At 34.8% G+C, this 20269-nt stretch overlaps 1 protein-coding gene across 1 annotated transcript in view; it reads left to right on the forward strand.

Annotated features, from left to right (window-relative positions):
• PDE3B (phosphodiesterase 3B, cGMP-inhibited) overlaps positions 1-20269 on the forward strand; it is a 108251-nt gene that overhangs the window by 66252 nt on the left and 21730 nt on the right. Inside the window, exon 3 of the mRNA XM_009994280.1 lies at positions 19874-19924. Within this exon, the coding sequence (XP_009992582.1) occupies positions 19874-19924 (51 nt within the window). The remainder of the gene's footprint in view (positions 1-19873; positions 19925-20269) is intronic.

Consider the following 20269-nt stretch of genomic DNA (forward strand, 5'->3'; position numbering starts at 1 on the left):
GGGAAAGAGCACAGGTTGTCTTAAAAAGTAAATAAATTAGCAAATCCAGAGGACTAAAAGTTTACATCATTGCCACAAATAATACCCCAGCCAAGGGACACGGTGGTGGTTGCTTTCTAGAAAGTACTTAACAGCAAAAATAGTCTCCTTCTTTTTATGTGTACAACAGTTATTTTTCTTCCATAACCAACATGTCAAACTGATGGAGTACATAAACTTTTCATGTAATTACGGACCAGGTTGGTAGTTCCACTGAACAAATATTTTTATTTACATTTGACAGTCATTATACATGATCAGCCTAGAATAATGCCATAAAGAAGAATCACTGAATATATGCTTGAGGAGTGAGATCATCAGCTGATAAATAAACTCAGCATTGTGTCCTCGTGCCCCCCCAAACATTCCCACAGGCTTGAAGTACTGTTTGGGTGTGTGACACACCACTTTACAAATTCAAGGCCTTTTATGTTATGGTTCAGTGTGAAACTGGAGCAATATATGGATTTGGGAAACCTGAAGTACTTCTAAATTACCTGATGGCCATGGTGAGAGATGTCTGAACTGGAAGAGTTGTGGTAAAAGGTTTTAAATATGTTTAAATATGTTGGGGTTTTTTTTTTGCTGCAGCAAATGAGGAATGGTTCATCATGTGCTGTTAAGTGAGCTGGAGTGAAAGCAGGAGCAGCCTTGGCTTCCTGTGAACATCATCTGTCCATTGCAGTAGACTTAGCACCTTGCTGCTGAGTTCAGAGAGCATTGACCTTCTTGAGTTATTTGATTTCTGCTATGTCAGATAGTTTGTCAGAATGCTAGATTGAAAATAGGATGCATTCTTAGACCTTTACAAGTTTCAAACAATAACGCTGTTTGAATTTAGTGTTCATTAGTTGCTTATTAAGCTTATGACTGGCATAATATTCTGTATGAGTAATATCAGAAGCTCTGACCATTTTGAAGTACGAAAAATTTTTGGAAACTTCTTTTGTCAAGGGCATTATTAGCTTGCTACCACAAAGGTTCACTCAATGATTACGAAGCCATAGGGTGAACCATGTGGGTCTAATAGCTACAATATATCAAGTAACTTTTTTTTAATCAATGCAACAAATAGTGTAAGAGGAATGGTAGAATAAACTATTGGATTTTTTATTAAAATAAGAAATCAATGATGGAGAAATTGGACTGTAGGCGTTTTCTGTATATTTTCATACCACTGGAAATACCTATTGGTGGAATTTTTGTGTGTGTGTTTTGGGGTTTTTTTGGTGAGTATTTATGTACAACTTTTCTTATTTCAAAATGTAATGCAAGGTATAGAAAAGGAAAGAAGGCAAAAAGCTCCTATTCAAGCAATGTATATATAAATCAGTGGTGTGGCCTCTGAAGTGGTGTATCACTCTCTCCAAAAGATAATAAAATAAAATAAAAAAGAGGAGCTTGTTGTTATTATAGAGTAAAAATTTTGGGAAATAATTATTTAGTAATTTTGTACACTTAAGTTGTATTGTTACATGTGAATCATGTATCTTGCACTTTTCAAGTTAAACTTGATGCTTTCTCAAAAGAACTGAATTACAAAAACTGAAATCTTACTCGTTTCACAGATTATGTAAACCACATTTAGATTGCATTAAAATGTATTTTCCTTTCTCTAGTTATTATACAAAATTATTCTTTATGGTTTTAAGCTGCCCATAAAATCAGAAGTACTATGAAGTGGAATGGAAAATTTCATATCTGTGCCCTGGTGTGGCTGACTGAAAATGTTCATATGACCCTTCAGGAAGTACTTACAGTTTGTTAGTGTCTGACAAGTGGTGTCTTGTAAGTTAGATGGTCTAAAATGGTCACTTTTCAGCTTACACTTAATGATTCTATTACTGCTATCACTTTGTTAAATAAATGGCAGGCCTCAGTATATGCCTTTCTGGCTTGTCAGGTCCACTTGCCATTCCTGGCAAGTGCTTATGCCATCTGTGTAAGTAATGAAGTAGTGGCATGCCTACAGGAGGTTGTTTTAAAGCCAGTTATTAATTAGGTAGATCTTGTATCATAAAAATTTGTAGAGTTATTATCTACCTAAATATATTTTAAAGGTTTTGATTAGTTTTGTTTCATTACTGAAAAGGTGGTAAATGCATTTACAAGTATTGACGGTGCACCTTGTATCAAAACATCTTGAGGCTTACAAATCTAAATTTAGGTTGTTACAAGTAACAAAACTGTTCCACAGTTGAGGTCAGAAATAGCTATTGTCCTTACCTAAATCTGAGGTGTAACTGTGTTACCTCAGTATTTCTGTCTGGTACAGGAAGAGAAGGATGGTGCAGGGGTAGGAGAGAGACCACAGCTCCTTCACATTCCTTAGTGTTCCTCAGTAGGTTGACAGGCCGCGACACTTTATCATGTCATTCAGAATTTTAACATTTTAGGTTCACACAATAGATGAATTAAAACTGCTATATTTAGTTTTTTAGAAATTAGTAAAGCAGAAAGAACAATTTCTGTAAAGGAAGAAGTAAACAGTAAATTCAGTAAACAGTTTATTCAGTAAACAGTATTGAAGGTATAATACATATTTTAGCTCAGTTTACTTTAACAAAGCATACATGATTCTGCCTTGCAGGCACAAAGGTGCAGAAGAGTGTTACTGCATCAGTATTTGTCTGCACATCTGTCTTCTCTTGCCTGCAAGCTTTTGAACCTGTACATATTTTCAAAAAAATTAGCAGAGGAGTAGTTATTTACTGATGATCCAATTCCTATAAGTTTTGGTATTGCGGGTATTAAGGGTTTCATTGTAAGATTCTGTGTGAGCTCTGCTACTTGATAGAGATTACCTGTTGGGGAGAAACCTCACAAACGTTTGAAATGTGTGACAATTTTGGTTTCAGTGTAAATTTTGGTGTATTTTTTGACTGTTCCCTTTTGTTTTTTTACCGTGTAATATGTTGTTACATGAATTTTGGGGCATTCGTACTGAAGTTTCAGGTTTTTTTAACTTTTCACTTTAATAGTGAGCCCTTTCCAAAAGTTTTGCTGAAATTATGAGGAGCAGAGTTCCTTTCTGTAAATCTTTAACTACATTCCCGGTACCGGGTAATCCAGCAGGAGTTTTCCTTCTGCCTTGTTATCCTGAAGTTTCTAAAGAAGTGGAATTCTTGATGGATCTGTCTTACTGCTGCTGCCCCTTGTCTATTCTAAGCATGTCTTATGGAACCAAGGAGCTTGCTTTTGAGTAGGTATATGACTGTATCATACCTCTTTGAAGTTGTTTACATTGTTGGTATTAAAATTTGCCAAACTAATGTTGATCTTATGATTTATATTATACTACTTTATTACGTATAGTTGCAATTAATCTTTTTAACTTATGCTACAAGTGCAAACAAATTCCTAGGCATTATGAATAATTTTATCTATTTTGGGGAGGTAGGGAGAGAGTAAGAAGGCAGAGAAATTACTGATTTAGACATCTCAGGTTTTCTAGTTTTGAAACCAAAATGTAACTTTTATTTACTTGTTTGGGGAAGTAATGTTAGGATGGGGCTAGTAACAGGTATAGATATATTCTTCGTTTTATAGTATCTGCTACTGTAGTGATAGTTGCCAAGAAGTTATATTGTAATAATATTTTGGCAAAAAACTATTCCTGCTATGATAGGAAACAAAACCATGTCATATTTACATGTTTAAGAATGCTTCTGTTTTGATTTTTCTGTTATGCACGAGAATTAATGCGTGTTCTCTGGATACAGTCTCCTAATGCACAATTCTTCCAGTTCGTCTGTCAAAATATGAAGTGTGGACTAACATTTTTAGCTCTAACATAGTCTAACTTTCTTCTGGTGACAAGAAGGCCCCACAGAGACTGAAACATTTGTAGAACTTAATTTTCATATGTTTTGACAGTTAGTGAAAACTTGCTGTAAACATTGAAAAAATCAATTTGATGTGATACATCTGTCAAAACTTACTCAGGTGTGCTCATCTTGAACCTTGCTTGCTACCTGCCAAAATATAACCATGGCTGCTTTTCAGTTTTGTGGCTGGAGAAGATTTCTCTATTACATTCTTAAATTAGTAATTTTTTTAAAGAAAAACATATCTGAAGCTCAGATGGTAATATTTGAAAGAAGACAATACAAAGAATCTATATTTTAATTCCTCACATATGTAGGGTAAAATAGTGTCACTCGTGTAAATAATTATTGACTTTTCTTGGACAAGTACCCTGTGCTCTTTGAAGGAAAGGTGAGTCTTGGGACTTAAGCGATTATTTAAGATATCTTCCTGCAATTTACATGGTGTAATTTGGTTTCATTTTTTTAAAAACATTTTTTTTAAAATGTTTGCTATCTTCTAGGTGAAATGTAATTTCCTACTTGAGTAAATCTGGTAAAAAGGAAAGATCAGGTGGTGCTGCAGCATCTGTAGCTGAAAGTGGAGAGTTCCTTCAGGCTGTCTCATATTCTCTCAGCCCTGTTCTGAGCCCCAGGATTCAAAAATGCTTGCATAATTGGGTACTGTTTTGTGACTTATTAATTGCTCTCTTGGGTATATAGTTGCATGTGAGCCAGATTGGCTACTTTCCCAGCTTGCATCACTGGCAGCTGTTTTGCTTGAGGCAGATGGTTTGTAAGAGAAGCACCCATAAATTAGAGCATTGCTACTTTTTTCAAACAATTCTGTGAGAGAAAACCTGATGAGATGATGTTTCAAAGTGGTTTTTGTACATCCTGCTAAACTTCTTTGCAAGTGTCTAAGTAGCATATTTTACAGTCATCTCTTGAAAAAAGAATTTCATAGCAGTACAGACGCTACAATGTAGTCAGCATGAAAGTATGAAACCATATTAAGAAACATTGGTGATATTTTCTGTATGAAAGAAGGTTCTGAAAAAATTCTTATCAGAAAGAGGAAGGAGTCTTAATACCCCTTGTATTATGTAAGCAACAGCATTTTTAAGGACAATGGCTAGCGAGGAAATGGAATGGTGTACAACAGGAAGGCTTCAATGTGCTACTCAAGTGTTTTAGACGTATTTGTATGTATTTTTCTTCTGGACTTTGTGTTCACTGATCCCATGTAGAAGTTTAATAGCTAGACTTGTAGAAAAATACTTCTAAGGAGTAGTATGAGACTGAGACTTGTGCAGTTTCCTTGTAGTAAAGAATTCTATTCTCATGCTTCTCCATCCCTAAGTTCATTCTGTAGGTGTACACGTACTACTGCTTTGGAGACTGGAAAATTTCTTGCATGGGCAGGTTCCATGGACACTCACATGCACACACCAACCTTGCCTTTTTATGCATCTCCAAACCTGCTCTATTTGTTAAGTAACTTATATTTGGTCCTTTCTATTTTGTGCCTCAAAGATTCTTCTCTACTGTTGACCATGCCTGCAAATCTCCAGTGGGTTTTAAGAACCACCTTTACTGTAGTGACTGCTTCTGAAATTCATGTCTCTCTGTACATCTTTGCAAGAAGTCATGCATCTGAGAAATGGTATATTTGATTTGGTTTCATGCTCTAGGACATAGAGGATTATTAGAGGAACACCAATAATTTCCTCCAGTGAAGTTCTAAGCTTTCATGCTCTGGTGGCAAGTTGCGAAGGAACATCTAACTCACACCCAGCTAGGACATGCTATAAAGGAAGGAAAATAGGCTCTGAAAAAGAATTAGTCTCTAACCAAATTTAGCTCCAAGAAAATAGAAACGGACCTCTTAAGTGGAATTGTGTCAGAGCTTTTGATCTACAGTATTGGTCCAAGCTGCCTTTGTATGTGGACTACTGTTAAATCTCTGTTTCATTGCCACCTTGCCTTACTGTGAAGAAGTACTTGGGGGCAGGTCTGCTCACAAACTGGCCACAGAGGCAAAGTCTGTTTATCTTTTATCATGCTGCTATTTATAAATTGCAATGTAGTTGTTAAAACTTTTAAATAGTTTAGCTTTTGTGGTTACAACAGGTGTGTGTTGATTTCCCCAACCCCCTAGTATTTTTAATTTTATCAAAATGCCATATATGTTGATTTTACTACTGAGAGGAAATGCTGAAATGTAACGGTTATCTTCCTGCTTTGGTAAATATGCTATATAATTCCTCTTTGTATATGCAAAGCATACTGTAGGTATGTGCATGTTCTTCTCAAGGAGAGAAGGAAGTTGGACTCTGAATGTAGATACTAACTATCTCTTGCTGTAAGTGTTCAAATAATATTTTTTTTAAATAACATCAATTTTTGGGAGGATATGTTCCCATATAGTCTTTAGAGATGAGGGGATTTAGAGCAGTCCTCGAGGTAGACAGCATATGACATAATCTAGAGCAAATACTTAAAACATTCATTCACACGTACTTTCAACTAAAATTAGCTGCTTTGAAAAGACCCAGACATTCTCATAAAAAACAGGCTCTAGAGTAAATCAGTTGGTAGTTATGGGATGGATGCAGAAATTACTACAATTTGTTCTACTGTTTGTAAGTAAAGAATAAAAATAGTCCCTTTGGGCTTAATACTTCCTACCTTTGACTCTGTATATCCTGTTTTATCTTCTGCTGTTAAAGCTTAACTTGGCTGCCCTTTACATCTTCAGTGTTAAAAGATACTTTCAGCAATTTTTGGCATCACTGAAGCACAGGAAGCATAGACAACTGCCATCACAGAGCTCCAAAGTAAGAAGAGAATCCTCATTGTTTGTGTTAACCTGGAGTTAGTAATACGTCTTTAATGAGCATTACCATTTCTGACTGATACCTGCATAAATGTCTTCTCTGACCAGGAAAGCACTACTGCATAGGTAGACCTGGAAGGATTCAAATTGTTATGTTCTGAAGGAGAGAGGTGATTGAAGTACAGGAAAGCTGCCGTTTGGTTTGGTATTTTCTTGTAGAAATGTGAAAGCAGGAAAAAAATAAATAGCAAAGGTTGTTGGCAGTTTTCAGGTGAGTTGAGTTTTATTGTTTGGTGGTGTCTTTTTTTTGTAAAGTCTGTCTTCCTCAAAATTGTAGGGAGATTGTTTGCTTGCTTGCTTTGCTTGTTTGTTTTTCCTGCCATTTACTTCCTACTGACTAATCTATGGGTCAGAATCTTTGGTAATACGTATGACAATTAGCCCATGTTGTGCTGATCTAATTGCCCTTATAGGCCAGCTGACTTGGCAGAAAAAAATACAAAGAAGTAAGACAATATGAATAGAGACAGAAAAGAGAGGATTGTAAAGAAAAAAAAAAAAAAGGAAAGGCAAAAAAGGTAACAGAGAAGAAATAATTTCTCTTTCCATGTATTTCAGACAAGGTTCTTTTGGTGTATTTTTGCATTTCTGAGTTTATGGCTGCCTGACTTTAATTTTTTTTCTTTTGCTTGAAACTTCTGATCTGTAAAGTAATTTTATTTTTAGTAGCATCCACAACATAATGACTTACATGTCTTAAGCTTCGCAATTTTATGAAGGTTTGCTGCAACCAGGAAAATTGCTATGGTGGGTCTCATAATTGCTCATTTTATGTTAGTAGAGATGATACCAATCTGGTCATCCAGCCCACACTTTCTGTGTTTAATAACAGTCTGTAGTAGCATTTGTTTCAGAAGTGTTTTTTTTCCCCTCTGAGGTTCTCTGCCACGTTCTGTAAAATTAGTTTGGGCCATCCTTAGCTATAGGATATGTTTGGGCTGTAGTGAGTAGCCATGGATTGATCAATCTCTGTGAACATTTATAAACATCTGTGGTTACATTTACTTTCTTTAAAAACCTACAGCAATGACTGCAATAATTTAATTATGTAGTGTGTGAGAAGTACCACCTTTGGCTTGTTTTAAGCTTGCTGCCAGATGAATCTAATTGCATGGCCCTCATTCATGTGCTTGCAAACAGGACTGACTGACCATTCCATATTTACCTGCTCCGTAACATTAGTAACTATAGAGTATTTTCATGACCCTCTGCTTTCCTCACACTTAAGGGATCCCAGTCTGTGTAGCTTCTCACAGAAGTTGCTCCATATCTTTGATTTCTCTTCCTAGCGTGTCCTTTTTTATTTCTTCTATGCCTCTATATCTACGTGCAGCACTCAGACTGTGGGTGTAGCATGAATTTATGCAGTGACACTGTTTTTTCTATATTGTTTGATGTTCCTTTTCTAATACTTCATTTAACATCTTAGAGAATTGGGCTTATGCAAATGACTTCAAGATTTCCTTCCTGGTAGCTATTTATGTAATAGGAGCCCAGCTTTCTATATAATTAGTTGGAAATTTCTTTTTATTCTCAGCATTTACTCATTAATTAGTACTAAGTTTCAGCAATGCCTTATTGCCTATTTAGTCACTATATTAAGATCTTTTGATACTTTTTCACAATCAGCTCTATTTCAGACTATCCTTGGGAATTTTGTGTCATCAGTTGCATGTTGTCACTTCAGACTTACATTGTCTTTTCAATTCATTTTGAATGGGTTGATTAAGTTAGATCTCAGCTTGAATCTGTGAGGAAGTCTCTATTGTATTTTTTTTCCTTTTTTGTGAACTGTCTACTCTTATTCTTTGCTTTCTGTATTTAAACAGTTTGCTAATCCAGAAGAGAGCCATCCCTTTATTCCCATATAAATGTGATTTCTTCAGGATCACTATAGGGAGACCTTATCAAAATTTTGCTTTGTTGTTTGCGGTTTGCTGGTTGGTTTTTTTTGTTTATTTGTTTTTTGCTTTTTTTGTTTTTGTTTTAAATCAAAGTACATTAACTGATTCCTTCACTTTTATTATGTGCAGCTTGTTTCAGAGTCCAGTAGATTTGTTGGGCATGGTATCTGTATCTGAAAATCCTACTGATTTTTCAGTGTTTCATTTAAACAGTGCATCTATAAATTCATTTCATGAGGTTTCTTCCCTTGCCCTCAGTTTTTGTCCATTCTTATGGACAGTTTCTCTACATTTTTCTGAATCTCTAAAATCTGGTATTATAGCTGCTGGTTTGTAGTTCTGTGTCAAAAGACAAAACTTGTGGTTGGTTATACCACATTGTACAGATTTTACTCCTTTGAAGGTTACTAGAATAAAATTGTATCTTTCTTGTGTTAGATCAGACATAATTAAATATTTGATTATTTATTTTGGCCAGTCTGTCTCCTAGTTTAATGTGTAGGTGTTTTACAAGGGTATTTGATTAATATGCAAATTTTGAATGTCAGAAGTTAACTGATGCATTAAAAATACTCAAATAGAGAAAAAATACCAATCGCTACAGTTCAATGTAAAGGTCATAATTACATTCTGTAGAAGATACTTGTTATATGTAGTAATTTTAGAATGAAACATATAGTTCCTACAATGAAAAACTCTTTGTTTTTAAAGCATAAAGTGTATAGCTTTCAGTTTAAACAAGAAAGGAAAATAATACCTGTACAATTATTTGCCTTTTTCATAAAGATTACGAGGGTGTTTTTAATGGAATAGCCAATTGCAATGGTCTGATATGGTAAAAGCTTTTTTGCTTGCCTCCTTGGGGCAGTATTTTTCTGGTCAGATATTCCTGGGAATCTTAGCATCCTGTAGTTTCCTATGGTAAGTGTTAGTTTGAAATGCTAGGTATTATTTTCCCCTTTTCTACTTAAAAAACTGAAAACATGCAATTTTTCGGAGATGCTAGTCTGAAGTTGAATTTTTAATAAGAACATAGAAGTAGTCACAGATGAATGTAGACTTTTTTGTGCTAGTTTCCTTAATAGGTATTTTGGAAACATAGTCTGAAGGAGACTTCATGGCAAACATATTAAAAGCTGTTAGAAAACAGCTGAGAAATGAAAAAAATAGTCATATTTCCCAAGGAAAAGTTACTTTGCATGCATTTATATTATTTTATGGATGTATCGAGCATGCCATTCTGTAACTTTATTTTAAATAAAATTTGTCCCAAATAGCAAATTATATTCTCACTGCCAATGTTACGGTCTGTAGGCATTTTCGTAATTTTCACTAATATGATGATTTAACTAAGAATATCTTGCAGTTTAAAAGAACATCCCAATACTTTTCTGCTTGTATAGAAAAGGTTGGTGAGCTGTTATTATCATAGTCACTGGAAGACACTTGACCCATCTTGACCTCCTCCTTTCCTATTAGTTTCTCCATCTGAGTCATGCTACCAAAATGAAAGAAAAATAATTGTGCTAAGTCTGGATATTTTTGAGATCAGCTCAACCTAATATATTGCAAGGTTTGATTTTTTGGGGAGAGGATATCAATTTCACTCATCAAAATTGTTGAGAAAATTATTACAGAAACAAAAGTCAGTAGTTTACTTAAAATTAGTAACAATTAAACATCACCTTTTCACATTTCTTTTTTTGGTGCTAAAATTTCATATGCCTGTATTCAGAAACATTTGCGTTAAGAATGTTGTACATAACTGTAACTCATGCTCTATGAGCAGTGTAGCAAAGTGGCTTACAGAGTAAGACAAAGCATTGGAGTGGAAACAGGCTTTTGGGTCTGAGTTACCATTACCTATGTGTGGAGTAGGTTGTACAGTTATGTCTTCAAGTGAGGGAGAACCCTGGGATAATTTGAACAGCAGAATGGCACATAAACTGTGAAAAGGCTAAAGAAGAAAAGAATTTGTAGTTTTGAAAGTGTTGATTGTGGGACAAGGATGCTTTTTCTTTCCAGGAAGTGTACCTTTAGTTATACTGGTATTGTGTGCAATTCAGCTTACATCTTTGTGAAGTGAATCAATTTAAGGAGGATATACTATTAATCATTATAAAAACTATAGCATTTTACATCTACTTCTGGTATTTTGGGTGCTGGTAATTCTTTTTCCCTCTTTTAACTGAAATCTGAGTTTATTCATCCCTTGATCTTTTCCCAGAGAACTTTTTAATGACAAGATTAGTAACTAGTAACAACTACCTGAGGTGTCTGACTGTGTAGTCTCTTCCTAGACAGATGAGTTTATCATGAGGTGGGTTGGTGCACGTGGCTCTCCCAGCACTGCTAGCAGTGATGCCTCTGTTCACTTTGCATATGCAAGACAAGCATGACATAGAGAGGTAGCCATGCCAGACTCAGCATTTGGGGGACAAAGTGGATCTCCCCAAGTAGTTTATTTAATCTAGTAATTATCTAATGTTACAAGTGGGGAGGCATCATTGTTCTTTGTTTTTCATTTAAAGCAGCATCACAACATTAATACATGTCAAAAAAAATAACCGTTTTCTCAAATCTGCTGCCATTCAACTTTTTTTCTCAGATGCTTACAAAGTTGCCAATTATTTAACATGAATACATTAGAGAAAAGTAAATTGGCACTTTCTGCAGAATGCATCAATTTGCATACCCTTGTTTATTTCTGACAGCAATCTGTATGACATTCTTCAGAGTGTTAGTATTTTTTCCCCAAAGAGATCTCATCTTGTATTTTCTGACGCTTGAACCAAAACCTTGTCTATTAAGGCATTTTTTTAATACTGATTTAACTTTCACAAACACAATTGCTCTTGTAATCAGACTTATACTGTATTGTCTGTTTTTAAATTCTTGCTTTTAATTCTTTAGCTTAAGCAGCTGAGAATTTAATTAGTTCAATCACCATGTAAAACTTCCAGCTACAGCACTGCAACAGTATTTACTTTCTTTATAATGTAATATCTTCTTTGGCTTCTTGAGCATTTTCTTTTCAGCTTACTTCCCTGAGTTCAGTCACTGTAAAGTTTCTTTTTGGATCATCATCCTCCTTGATTGGATAAGCTACTGAAAGAAAACAATGCTGATTTCTGTAAAGCTTGTATTTTGAGGCAATTTTGTAAAAAAAATTCCTTAAGACAACAATTAGTTCAATCAAATAAGAAAGTGGTGGTGTTTAGAGAATTAGAAGTTTTGATACTCTGAAGGTGTTGTGTCTTTGAATGAACTAGCCTGGGGGATTTGAAAATAAAGCCTGATAGTTTGAAAAAAAAAACTGTCTTGTGCCTGAAGTTAGCTGGAGAACAACTGTAAGCTTTTGCAAAAACAAATAATTCAGTGGGTAGACTGCATGAAAGTGTTGCTGATTGTTTACTTGCTCGCTGTACCAATTTAGCATTGACAGATTCAGAATGAAAGGGAATTTTGCATAATCTGTATTTAATTAGTGAAATTCTTTTGTGTATGATACTGGATCTCTCAGAAGTTTATATGAATTCTGAAAAGATGATCAGAGAAATGCAAAGGTGACAAATCTATTTGCCTTTTATGCTGCTTATTTTAGAGGAGGACTTGAGGAGAGAGGAGAAATTGAAATATTTTCATGAGATTTTAAAGAGAAAGGTATTATAAAAATATTTGTGAAAAATTAAATATCTCAATTTCTTCAGCTCAGTGCTAAAAACCACTTGTGGTCATATGAAATAGTTTTGCTGAAAAGAAAAAGATCTGAATTTGCTGAAAAGAAAACTGAGATTAATTCCTATATCTCTAGTGTAATAGGTGGAAAAACCCACTTGATTAAAAAAATCAAAAGTCAAAAGAGGGGGAAATTGGTTCATCTCTACTAAGTGTTTTTGTTATTACATTAAGAATATATCAGCATACAGTAACATGCTTCAGTATAAGATTTGTGCACATCCTTCTATTGCAGAAAGATAAAATTTAAGGTCATCCTCACCATCAGTTCCAACACAGTACAGTAATAGTGTGTCAACAGTGAAGGTTTTTACTGTGTATAATAGTAAAATAATGCCAAGAGGTAAATGTGAAAAGGATGTTGTGGGAGCAATTTCTACATTTTGCTTTTTGTAAAATAAACATGACTTTACAAAATGGTTTTAGGTTTTGGATGACAGCAAAAGAAGTACAGAATGCCAGAACACCAAAGCAACTGTACGAGATCAGAGTGGTAATTCACCTAGCACTATTTCTTTTCTTTGATAGTGATTAGAACCACATGCTGTAAGGGAAAAATGCTTATAATGGTCAATTAAAGGATCTGCACATAGCAGGCTTTTTTCCTCTGCCCTCCCTCTCCCATTTGCCATAAATTACTGCCTGGCCTTTACTCTGATGTGCAAGTCTGACAAAACCTAGAAGGAACAGGAAATGACCTAAGTGTGGTTTTAGCCAGTTTTTTTCATTACCTACATAAGAAGAAAAAAAGCCCCTACTTTCTCTTGATAGACAAAACACCTTTTAGAACCTTTTTGAAACACTTGAAGATCTTAAAAAATATTAAAAGGAAGAGAGGAACAAACATAACAAGAAACAAGACTGAAAAGTTTCTATGGCAGGCAAAGTAGATGCTGACCTGCTGGTACTCCTGGTTACAAAAGCAGAAGTAGCATGTGCTATTAAAAACAAATGAAACAAACACATAAAAAAGAAGCAAAAACCTAACCAAACAAAAACTAATTTTCCACTTGCAGGAAATAATATTAACATTAAGAATAAGCCTGCTGAAAGCTTATTTGGAACTTGAGCATAACTGGAGTATTTTTGCTCTGTTTTTGTGCTGAGGAGAAAGTTACTGAGAACGGTAACTAAAGACATGAAAACTCTAAAGTGACTTACTGAGGTTAACTTGCAACTCTTGTTGAAGAGCTTGTATTTGCAGGGAAGATCAGAATGTGGTGGCCAGACACCTGTATATGTTCCAGTGTTTTTCCTGTGTGTCCAGCCAGTTATGTTGCAGGTACTATTTAATTGCTAAAGCAATTAAGTAGAAGGATGGTTTTAGACTTCTTTACAAAATAAAGATAATTCCTTTTATGAAAGAGTTGAGTCAACAACAGAGTCTAGGATAGGGAATGTAACTGTTTCCTTTAGTACATATATCCAAACCTCAAAACCAGGAAAGCACACTGAGTTTCTGTTCAAATATTGTGGCTATCTACAGACTTCACAACCTATTAGCCATTTTACAACCTTGGACAAATAAATTGTATAGAGTCAGGAAGTGATGAGTGTTAGGATTCCAAAAATATCCTAGTTTTTCTGGTCCCATTTATTTTCATGGGAAGGTTTAGTGGGTGGAGAAATATGATGACTCTAAATGCCTAAGTATCATATTGAATGCTTTTCCAAGTGTTGCATTTTGTCTGGATTGCCATAATCTACTCAAGTGGCTCTTGATTTGGCCTGCAAAAATTTCTCAACAGAATGCTGCCTCTGTTATCTAAATAATGCTACTTCTATCTTGACATGTCGAGTCATTCTTTGGTTGCATCACCTTTAGTCTCATCCTGAATGCAACTTAACTATTTAATATCATGCTGTTTTTCGAAATTTACCTTTTCTGCAGAGTGAGGGGAAAAAATCCTAACAAATAAATAAAACGACTTCTAGGTTGTATGCTGCCATTTGGTTTTGTATCATTAAATTACGTGAGTTTAAAAAGCCAATTGATTGTAAGCTGTTAAAAAGACTAATATAGAAATAAAAGCAATGAGTCTAGGGTCAGTCTTGTTTGAAAGGCAGTCATGAAAAGAGACGGATACGTAATAAAACTTTTTTAATATTTTACAATAGATTAGTTTCTCATCTGGTTGTAGAATTTTGCTTTTGAATGAGGTGATTTTTTACACAGTTGATTTCTGAATCAAGTTGCTATGGTGTTGGTTTCATTGTTTAGTTAATTATATGCTTGGTTGCTATGGAAATACTTATTTATGGAGCTAAGGCCTAATGGTGTCAAACAGATGCTACTAGCAACTAGGAGTCTTTTAAATTTGGTCAACGAAAGACTTGGTCAGAAGTAGAAATTAATTTTTGTACTATTTTTTTTTCCATTAAAATTTTGGAGCATGGAATGTGGATGGATGATGTCAAATAGGATTTTTCCTCATAAGCATTGAAGCACACACTGACTCTCCCAAATACAATCCTCATTGAAACTAAACTTCCCAGTTACCTCATTTAGGCAACCAAATAACAATGTTTAAAAATTGTTTGAAAGCCCATAGTGTACTTTTATGATAGTGGTTTGTAACTTGAGAAAAGTAAAACTCACAGGCTTTCATTGTTCTTAAACCTTTAGAAGTTTAACATACTCTTCAAACATGATAAATGGAGCTGTGACGCTCATGCAGAGAAGATCCCAAAGAACTCCCCTCTCCATGGCATCAAATCACTTCTGAAAGACACTTCTGTTGCAGGCCCTGCAAACAGTAGCTGCCCTTTCATAATAAAGATATTTTTTCCATTAAAAAATAATATAAAACAAAACAAGAAACCCTGAAGCCCTGTTATTTTTCGTTATCTGTCTTATCCCATTTCTCATCTGTTTTTAGTTTATTTAGACTATAAGCTTCTCAGAAGGTCACTATTTCCTTTTCCTTTGTGAAAACTAGTATTGCTTGTTCCAGTTGCTGTTTGAACTATAAGCTGTATTAGGGAAGGCCTTTGTTACTGTTACCTTTCCTTTTTTTTTAAACAAATGTGCCATCCTTGACTTTTGATAATTCTTGAGTTGATATTCAACAACCAGGGCCTTTTGACTTTTTTTTTTTTCTCAGAATGGATTACAAATAGTGTCAGATAAGTTGATTCTGAAATTATGGTGTTCCAATCGCATGGCAGTTCCTCTGGAGTATGTGGAAATACTGTTTTCATTGTTTGAGAAAATATTAACAAAGAGTAGTATCTGATGCTTACTTCAAATTTTCCTGTATATTTCCAGTAAGTGATAGGTAATTATAATCTCCTTAGATTTGACTAAACATCCATAGAACTGAATAAAGAGTTCGTTCTTCAGAATAGCAACTCTATGGATAATTTGTTGAGCTTTAACTTTTAAAGCATAGATATTTTTCCAGTTATGCAAATTTTTCTTTTGATACATTTACATTTTGATACATGTTTCAGTTTGACCCAAACCCTTCACTGGCTGATGGCAACCAAACTGGAAAAAGTCACTTGTACTTAAAGGATTTCTGTAAGATAGCATGTCTTCTTCTAACTGTGTTGAAATTTACTTCATAGCTTAAATAGACTCAGTTACTATACTTACATGTATTACAGTTCCTGTCTGTTGAAGAACAAGGCATGGAACTATGTTATACATGAGGGTTTGTTTGTTGTTTTCTTTTTATTTATTAACAAATTCAAAACCCTGATCAGCTTAACAGGCAATTATATAAAATCAGGAAATTGTGTTCATTGCTCTTTGGATGGAGTAGGAGACACTGGGGTTAGAGTCAGGCTGATATGAGAACTTCTGAGTTGACTAGTAATTTGGTATACGAGGTTATGGAGGGAGGGCTATACATTGCTCACCTTTAAGCAGGTCAACTACAGTATCAGAGCCCACTGTGATTTTATTTTCAGGGGAGCTTCCAGCTGTATCATTGCTGTGATGTTGGCACTGACAGTGGATGCTCAAAAGTCAAAGTGTGTGAGTTGCTAAGCTGAGTTTTAAGTTGTATCTTGAAACTTTTGTGACTCAAGTCCCTCCTAGATCAGGTGTTTCTTGCTGGAGGAGAAGAAGAATGTTGAGTGCAATGGATTACAAAATCTTGGTATTGCAGAATACAAATCTTTCTGCAACAAGTCTTATGGTTGCAAAATCAAAAATTGCTGAGACTCTCCCTAAGACCTATTTTAAAGTCTGTTGGGCTGTTCACCTTAAGTCCAAAAAAATGGCATCCTTTTCGCTCCACTTGTAAGTTTAATCCGACCCTGGGAATACTTTGAAATTTTTGTTGATGACCCATGCTAATTAATTAAAGCTTTGACTGCCAAACTGTCAAAGAAAATAATGCCAAAATTGCTGTGTTTTTAGTATTCCAGATTTAACTTGCAGAGCATGGAGTTAGGCTAATTAGACTAGTCGTCAGTAGTAAGAAAGTTTCTGTTCAGTTAGTTTCGGAAGGGAATGGTAAGGATTAAATTATTCTTTAAAGAGTGAAGTTTTATAAAGAAGAGGAATTTATCAGCTGTTAACGTTTGAAAACTGTCACCCGCCTTTTCCCTCAAACCATTTCAATTCTGTAGAACGTCTGTTAGGGAACATGCTTCTGCTTTCTGTTCCTTTCTCGCGAAATTGTTTGTGTGGGGGAGGCTTTCTGGATTTGAGTGCCATCTTGCGGTGTGTCTTAAGTACTTAAGAGAAGGTAATAGCCCCCCTTGCATTAGCCTGTAAGGATTTGATTACCATAGTAATTTACCAAGTTGCATTTACCGTGGAAAAATACTCAATGTATAGTGATCTGCATTTTTTCCATTGCACTTAGTAGACCAGATTGCTACTTTGTGCCGAAAATTTTCATCAGTTCTTTTAAGTTACTTAAATGTGTGGCATGTGGAATGAACCCTGAAAATTTTACAGCTAATAAGACTGTGGTAGCCTCCTAGCTGAGTTAATATACTGCACCTGTCTTCTCTCAGGAGATATGGCTTCCAATTAATGGTGGTGTATAGTGAAATAACAAAAAAAAATAAATCTGTTGGAAATATACAGAAGTTCTGTTTATTTCTAGTGTCAGTGGAGAAAACTTGGATCTGCTGGTTTAAATGAGAGCAGAAAATTTTAAATCATGGAAAGCTGTGAATTTTTTCATTCAAATAAAATTGTGTATAAAATGGTGCCTGGCCTTTAAAAATATCTAACCATTATTTGTCTTGGAAAGAGACTTATCTTGAGCCATGTGCATTACTTCACCTTGTGTGTACTAGGTGAGTATGGGACACGAGATGTAGCAGTAACCCTTTCCATTGATTATTTTACTCCATCTGCAACTTTGAGCCTTTTATCTTTACTATAGCAGGGGTAAAGCCAAAGGAAGATTTTGAACTTGTTCAGTCATATATATGGATTCAAAAAATGTTGTTAGTACAGCTTATGTGAGCATGCATGTACATGTACACATGTTTGTACACAAAAGCTCCCAATGGCTTAAAAGAGGTAGCATCAATAAAAATAATTCCAGTTAAAGGTTTGGTGTAGAAATGTTCTGGATTTAGCAAGAACATAGGGATTTTTATTTACACCTCATTTGCAACAAATAAATAAAATTAGCTAGCATACCACATATTTAAAAGAAAAATAAAATATTAGAAGTTCTGGGGGAAAGCAAAGTTCTTTTTTGTCCTTTAATGGAGGTAGCAGGATTGCAAGCAAGCTGACGCAACTTCGTAGACCATTAGTATCAAAGGTTGCTAATACAACTAACAAAACTCATGTGGACATCTGATCTTTGTTGCTGGTTGAGTCAAAACTCAGTGAAGCAAATTAATGCAGTCTCTGAGTCTGACCTTAGGAGGACAGAATGAAGTAAAAAGATTTACTTGTGTTTGAAAGAGTAAATAAATGTCAATCTGGTAAGAGAAAAAACGGAAAATGAAAAAAACAAAAAACCCCAAGCTGCCCTTGTGGACAACTCATTCTGAGTTTTTTATGGAAAAAAACCCTTCCTCATGCTACTACCAAATGTATCATGCAAAATGGATATGGATAGATGTTGGTCATTATCTTAATGCTTGTAACTGCCAAGCTAAGAGTCATCTCATATGCTTAGTTTAAAAAAAAAAAATTAAAAAGAAAAAAAATATGGGGAAATGGTAGCTGTATTAATCACTCAAGGAATAAAAAACCCCTCAACTTCTTAAAATCTTAATTCTTGATTTAGATCTACTTGCTTTACACAATATGTCTTTCATATATATCGTAACTTGTGTACATGCTTAGTAATAGATTTCTTCACTTTTCATAGCAAATGGGTGTCATAACTATTAACTTTAAGCATAGTTTAATGGTATCTCTACAACAATACCAGAAGAAAGATAGAGCCTTTAAGTGCCACCCTTGCCTGGGTACTGCTGACATGTCAGCCAGTGTTTTTTGTATTGACACTTTCTGCATCTTCTGCTGGAAAAGTGCCCGTCTGGAACACTGTTTTCCCCATGAAAGCACCGTTCATTTTAGAGGAACAAAACTAAATATAGTTCTCACCTGTAAAAATAAACAGAAAAACTTACAGGACTGTAAAGTATGAAGTGCCAAGTGGGTTATTGGCACTTTATTTGTCTTCTTTAGCTATGGAAAAGAAAGGGAAAAAAGATTATATTTACATGTGTTTTAATTTGTGAATGAATGTTGTGCATGTGAATTAATTTATCAAGCAATAATTTAAGCCTGTCAAGAAGCCATGAATTCTGAACACACTTGAAACATAGTAGACATCTGTATTTCATTTCTTGTGTAGTGTTTTTATTTTTTATCAGTACAGAAGAAAAATGAAGTGAGTGCTGTTGACGTACTTGAAGCTGATAGTATCTCCAGATTGTGTTGCTGATGTTCTTTGTGGGTTTGGTGGGTTTTGTGAAGTTATTCAGAACACGTAGGTTTGTAATCCTATTCAAGCAAAACCTAACAAAACCTCCTGCAAGAAAATACTTTTTAAATTACTGATTTTTTTTTTTTAACCTGATGTATTGGGGAGCTTTTTGCCTTTTTAAAAACATTATGTGAATGTAGTGCTTTCTGCATTGTATTAAAGAAATTGCTAATGGTTTTAATGGTTCTGGAAGGAAAAAAAATTGTACAATTTGGAGGGTTTAGGATACATTTGGTTTTCTAAGTTGAGGTGAATACACTGTCACCACCTAATGTAGTGTGCCTGTTAAATTATTTATAAACAATCCAGAAATATTGAAATAAGGCCATAGAATTATTTTGTCATCAAGATACCTCTGTTGCGTGCGATTTCTTCAACTTCTTTAGGACTTTCACTGTGGTAGCATTAAGTGAGAAAATGGTCTAAGTTTCATCTAAAAACATGAAGGAAGAATGATTTTATATTACATCACATAATCAAGATTTATTTCATTGGCATTTTTTTTCAGCATGAACGTATCTATGATTCTATATCACCTGTTACTCTTCCTTTTTTTTCTTACAGATGATACTTTGGGATTGGGATTTGAAGCAATGGTGCAAGCCCTATTACCAGGTAAGTGTATTATGAATCTAAATATTCTTTTGTTGAATATAATTGAGTACAGAGTTCACTATGAACTGTCTGATTTAATTTTTCTGTTGATATTTTATTTACCTAACTTGTCCTAGTACATTCTAGCTCTATGTAGCAGAGACTTGATGTTTAGCAGTTCTGACAAAGCTGACAGGGAACTGCTTTCTGTGGTGTGTGAGAACAGTCCCTAAGATGGGAGTGTTGTGGGGTTGTTTTTTTTGTTGTTCTGTGTATTGTTTTTAAATATTAATTAGCATAAGATTAGGGAGTTGATTCCCCAGTAATATCACCAAACTCAAGTCAACCAGATTCTCCCCTTTTTTC

Source organism: Chaetura pelagica, unplaced genomic scaffold (assembly GCF_000747805.2).
Source record: "Chaetura pelagica isolate M959 unplaced genomic scaffold, ChaPel_1.0 scaffold153, whole genome shotgun sequence".
Taxonomy (NCBI): domain Eukaryota; kingdom Metazoa; phylum Chordata; class Aves; order Apodiformes; family Apodidae; genus Chaetura; species Chaetura pelagica.